The sequence below is a fragment of the Dasypus novemcinctus genome, chromosome 23 (assembly GCF_030445035.2).
Source record: "Dasypus novemcinctus isolate mDasNov1 chromosome 23, mDasNov1.1.hap2, whole genome shotgun sequence".
Lineage (NCBI taxonomy): Eukaryota > Metazoa > Chordata > Mammalia > Cingulata > Dasypodidae > Dasypus > Dasypus novemcinctus.
Window position 1 is genome coordinate 29,168,286 of NC_080695.1, and position 5,806 is coordinate 29,174,091.

The window sequence follows — 5,806 nt, forward strand, 5'->3', positions numbered from 1 at the left end:
AGACCGTGGTCCTAGTCCTGTCCGACTTTGAGCCGCTCTCATCCAAATAGTGTGAGAACTGGTCTTGACGGTCCCCAACGTCCCTAAATCCTGAGAGACTTAATATCTATGCTTAGGGCCCTTCATTTCTGAGTTTCTCCACGGAGGGACCCCTTCACCCATTTCGTTCTGGCGCCATCTGGCGCCCACAAGGGAAATGAAGCGCTCGGACCTCTCCGGCCCTCTGCCCTTTCTCTTTGTCTCTCCCCCTGGTCGAATCCGGTACTTAGATCTTCAAGATACTTGGCCAAGTCGGAAGCATTCCAGGGCCGGAGTCGAAGGCTTCCTCCGATTGGTCCAGTTCGGTGAGGGGCGGGCTGTAGCAAACACTACAGAAGTAATTGGTCTTTCCTCCGACTCCGCCCCCTCAAGCAACCAAGACCGCCCGTGATTGGTCAGGGTTTCTGAAGGCGGGCTCCGAGGCGGCGCTGGCTTCTCGGGTGCTATCAGGGCTACCAGCCGGATGGGCAGTATGTCCAGGGCCGGTGGTGAAGCGCGTGGGGACGTGGCGGGAGAAGGCACGGCCGCGGCCGGCCCGTTTACCTTCAGCTCGGAGCCTACGCTCGAGGACATGTAAGCCGTGCTTGCCTAGCCTGGGCTGGGGGCCACGCGCCCTTTCTCCCTTTTTTTTTTTTTTTTTGGGGTGGGTGGGGGTCCCGCCACGTGGTCAGGAAGAAGGCTGGCAGCGGCGCTCGGGCCCCACCTGGCTCTACTGGCGGACCTCAGGCGAGCCTGCTGACCTCATCTGCAAAATGGGCGCAGCAGTGCACACCTCAGGCAGTGGAATCGTTGACTCCCTGTGAGTAAAATTAGGACCACCCTGTTGCCCAGCTCTGGGGACAAACCGGAGTCCGATACTGCCTCTGCCCTCCAGGAGTGGGTGGTAGGACGGGGGCATACAAAGAGCCAAGAGGGTGGGAGACGTTTCTTGCTGGAAGAAATCACGGCAGGCTTCTTAAGGGAAGTGGTCCTAGAGCTGCGCCCTGTAAGATAAGTAGGAAAGCAGATGGGCAGCGATAGGGGAAGGAGATTCCAGGTGGAGCAAACTGCAGCAGCAGCAGGAGGTGGTATAGTGGGGAAGAGGGTACTGCTTGATTTGTCCAGAGTTTAGGGTGTGTGTAGGGAATAGCGAGGAAGCCAAACCCCATAGAGAAGGAACGACTTACCCAAAGCCATCCAGGGAGTTAGCTGCAGAACCTCCTAAGGCCCATGCCCCCCATTACCTATCGCTGGGGCCCTGGGCCCAGTGTCTCCTCCCCCATCCCTAACCCTGGAACCCTGGTTTTCCACCCCTTTTTCCTTTTCCAGACGCCGCCTCCACGCTGAGTTTGCCGCTGAGCGAGATTGGGGCCAGTTCCACCAGCCTCGGAACCTGCTCCTGGCCTTGGTGGGGGAAGTGGGGGAGCTGGCAGAGCTCTTGTGAGTAGTTGGAAAGCTTCCGGGAAGGATCTGTATGGTGCTGGGGAGGGCAGGGGCTTTGATTTTCAAACATTGATGGGTTCAATTTCCCTTCCTCGCCAGGCTCTATGCCTGGGGCTGGGGATACAGAGGACTCACTTGCTCCCTTCCTTTTAGGGGCACCCTGTCTCCTAGGAGAGACAGGCAGATCTAGGCCCAACAAGGGGTGGTGGCAATAGCCGTTACCTGGACGTCTGGGTAGGGAAGGAAGGTGTTCTTATAGTCCCGCCTATGGGGGAACTACATTTTCAAAAGTAAGGAGGCAGGAAAGAGCAAAGTAAATTCAGAGAGAATCAATGGAAGCATCTTGAGAAAAGAGCAGGGATTTTGTTTCTGTTTTGTTCTCAGTTATGTCCCAAGTGCCCAGCACATGAGGGGCACCCGGTTGATACCTATTTAAGTGGCAGGGGTGGATGGTGGCGGCAGGGGTAGACCAGGCAAGAGATGGTGAGGCCTAGACCAGGGCAGTTGCTGTGGAGATGGAGAAATGAAGTTGCAGAGATAATGTGTGATGGCCAAGCTATTCATTACAGATGAGAGCCAGCTGTGTGCTGGATAGCCCTTGAACAGCTTCACACAGCTGACATTTTAAATAGGAGGAGAATGACAAAACATAAATAAGTTTATGTTAAAAGATCTGGAATCATGACCAGTTTTCTATGAAGAAAATAACACAAGATGATGACAAGGTAACTAAGAAGGAAAAATCTCTTCCAACGTGATATATGAGCTGAGACCAGAATGATGGAGCCAGTTATGGGAAAGACTCTTGGGTAAGGAGGAGGAAAAGCATTCCTGGCAGAGGGAACAGGAGGTGCAAAGGTCCTGTGGCAGCTTTGGCCTGTTTCTGAGACAGAAAAGGGTAGAGTGGCTGTTGGTGGGGAGTGGGAGGGAGGGTGGTGGGCTTCTTCCAACAGGCATGGTCAGAAGTTTAGATTTCATTCCCAGCACAGTTGGGGGTTGTTTAGTGGGATGGGGTGGATGGGGAGAAGTACAAAATCTGCTTTTAAAAGACAGTTCAGGGCAAGAGTAGAAGTAGGGAGATGAATCAAGAGGTTCTGCAGCAGTCTGGGCTTGCGGTTTCGTCTGGGTGTAGCTACAGTGAGAGAATGAAATTGAATCTCAAAGCTCATATGAGGACAGAGGTCTGGATGAATCATCTGTTGAGGGTCTCTTCCCCACCTTGACTGCCCAGGGCTCAGTTGGGCTGTCCTTGGAGGGAGGTGGCAAGCTTGTCACTGCAAGGACTTGGTGCTCCTGAGGGAGTCGGAGCCCCTTGGCCTAGCTGTTATCTGTTGTGTGTTGTCTCTATTCCGCCCCCAGTCAGTGGAAACCCGATGAAGAGCCTGGACCCCAAGCCTGGCCCCCCAGGGAGCGGGCAGCCCTCCAGGAGGAGCTGAGTGATGTCCTCATCTACCTGGTGGCACTGGCAGCCCGCTGCCATGTGGATCTGCCTCAAGCTGTGCTCTCCAAGATGGAAACTAACCGGAAACGCTACCCAGCCCACCTGTCCCGTGGCTCGGCCCGCAAGTACACAGACTTGCCCCATGGGGCTGCCTCCAACCACCAGGCTATGGGGCCTGCAGCCCTTGTCCCTGAGTCCACGGGCCAGGCCTCCACCTAGAGACCAGGGCACAGGACCTGCAAGTCAGTGCAGTATCCAAGAAGCAGGAGGTGGCCCAACCACAGAGCCTTGTTCTAGTCTTTTCCTAACAGATCATGGGCTGGGGGCCTCACCTGCCTGGGCTGGAGGTACATGAGCCTCCTGAAGACAGCTTCCTGGTGTTTTATTTCCCAATAAAACTGGGGCAACATCCTCTGGATTCTTCCTCGGGTGGCAGGGGAGGCTCTCACAGGCACTGGAGAGGGCACCAGGGATGCCACTCAGCCCCTCAGTTCCCTTGTTTCTCTAGTGTACTTCCCACCTCACAGCAGGAAACACCTGGTTTCTAGCACATTCCCAGTGGGATCTCCAGCCAAGTCTCTGACCCCACTCTGGGCATATAAAGTAGATAGGAAGCTGTATGCAGTGTTGGTTGAGTCCAGATTCTGGTGCCAGGCTGTCCAGGCTCAAATGCCATCTTTGACATTTATGAGCTAGATGATGTTCATCTTTCTGCACCTCGGTTTCCTCCCCTGTAAAATGAAAATAATAGTACCTACCTGCTAGAGTTGTAAGGCTTAAGTTATTACATGCAGATTGCTTAGAAGAGTGCCTGGCACACATTAAGCATGCTGAGTCTGCAGTTGTTCTTTCTTTGCCTTTTCAACTGCAAACTTTCAAGTGTCTGGACCAGAAGTGCCACAAGTGAGGGTGGTGCAGGCCAACAGTCCCCCCAGGCCTAGGAGATCCCTCTGCCTGGGCCCCCAGCACAAATTGGGGCCTGGTCTCTGATGTGAGCAGAACACGGTGTCCTCTTTTGGGTTTGGGCCTCTTTGAAAGTGCAGACCCTACCCCCTAGGCCAAGGCCAATTTCTTGTTCCACCTCCTGCCTTAAGTGTGTATGGTTGACCCACTGGGGCCCCATGGCCTGCCTCCCCTGCAGGCTGTGGTGATACAGAGAAGACCTTTAAGATACTTTCATGATTCACGGTGACCACCAGCTTGCTGTCCCTCTGAGCCTGTTTCCCCTTTATTCCTCCTGAGGGTGACAATCTGCTAGATGGAAACGGCTTCAGCTTTGTCCTCAAACCAACCTCTCCTCTCCTTGTCCAGTGATAACAGGAGCCTTATCCTTGCTAACCTCATCCATTTCCTCAACCACCTTCTCTCCCTTTCCACTAGCTCTTTAACTGGCCTATAAAGCATATTTGGAATCTCTTTCCCCACTGAAAACAAACCCTCTCCAGTTACTTCCCTCACGCTGGTCTCCACTCACCCTCTCTGATTCCTCACTCCAGGCTGGCTTTCACCCCCACCCCTCCACTGAAGCCACTGAAGTCACCTTCCCTGGACTGTGACAAATGCAGTGGACACCAGAGTGGCATCTGAGCTGACCACTCCCATGTGAAACATTTTCCTCCCAGGATTTCCTGGATGCTTCTGGTTTTCCTCCTGCCAGCTCCTCTTTCTGACTCTTCACAGTAACCCCTTCTGAGCATGATGCCATGCACTCCTGGCCTGATCTTATCTGTTACTTCTGGGCAGCTCCCAGACCCCTCCACATGCACCTCACAATTAGTGGGTCCAGGTAGGGGTCTGACCATTGCCCCCACCCTCAGCTCCAGTCCCACCCCACCCATGTTGCCACCTTAGTGACATTGCCCTGCAACTGTCCAAGCTAGGAAATGGAGTCAGCCCCCTCTCTCCTTTCCCTCATCCTTAGGTCTACTCCAGCTCCTTAATGTCAAATGCACCCCCACACACACACTGGTCCCTCAAGGCTGCTTTGCTGTGTTGGATCCTTTAACCTGGCTTCCAAGGTCTCTGGTGGTCTACCTCTGCCAACCTCCCTCCTTAGGACCCCACATGCCATTCTAGAGGATGTCTGCAAGCTCTAACAAGACTGACAGTTTTAGGGACCCTCCATACTTCCTCACTTTTCTACCTTCAAGACCCAACCTTAAACATCATCTCTGAGAAGAGCCTAAACTCCCACATTGAGCTGGAGACCCTCCTATCTAGTAATTTTCCTTGCCATAGCTCCCAAGACATTGAACTGCAACTGGCTGTTCACTTGGCCCTACTCTACTGTTCGCTGGCTGTGCATGTGTGCTTACCTGCAAAATTAAACTGGAGATAAAAGAGTTGCTTAATTTTAGGATGTTTTGAGGATAAAAATGAGCTAATATGTTTACTCAATGAAGCACTTAAAGCCTTTGCAGTGCTATAAGTTTTAACTATTATTTGTCTTCCTCACTAGATCAAGCTCCATGAAGTTCAAGACCTGTGTCTTGGGGAGTGGATGTGGCCCAAGGGGTTGAGCGCCTGCTTCCCACATGGGATGTCCAGTGTTGGGTTCCCAGTCCAGAAACAAGCAAGCAAACAAAGGGACCAACTCAGGAGCCCGTGTGGCTGGGTGGTTGAGTGCTGGTTTCCCATGTAAGGGGTCCTGGGTTCAATCCCTGGACCAGATACCTCAAAAACAACAAAACACCTGTGACTTGCTCTCAAGGAGTTAGGGAATGCCACACATGTTTGTGAACGTGCTATCACACAACCATGGGTCAAATGTGGGCTAAGCCCCCCACCCCAGCGTTACCCCTTTAGGCTTAGGGCTCCATGACGATTCACTTCAGTCATCTAATCTTGAGAATCCTCACCTTTCTCTCCCCCCCCAACCCCAGCCTCAGCACAGGCACAGGTGGG

At 53.2% G+C, this 5,806-nt stretch overlaps 1 protein-coding gene across 1 annotated transcript; it reads left to right on the forward strand.

Annotated features, from left to right (window-relative positions):
* The first annotated feature begins 454 nt into the window (after nucleotides 1-454).
* DCTPP1 (dCTP pyrophosphatase 1) lies at nucleotides 455-3,313 on the forward strand. Its single transcript, XM_004479366.5, has 3 exons — nucleotides 455-612; nucleotides 1,348-1,458; nucleotides 2,821-3,313. The coding sequence occupies exons 1-3, from the start codon at nucleotides 503-505 to the stop codon at nucleotides 3,119-3,121; spliced, it is 522 nt and encodes a 173-aa protein (XP_004479423.1). The 5' UTR covers nucleotides 455-502; the 3' UTR covers nucleotides 3,122-3,313.
* Nucleotides 3,314-5,806: the final 2,493 nt, after the last annotated feature.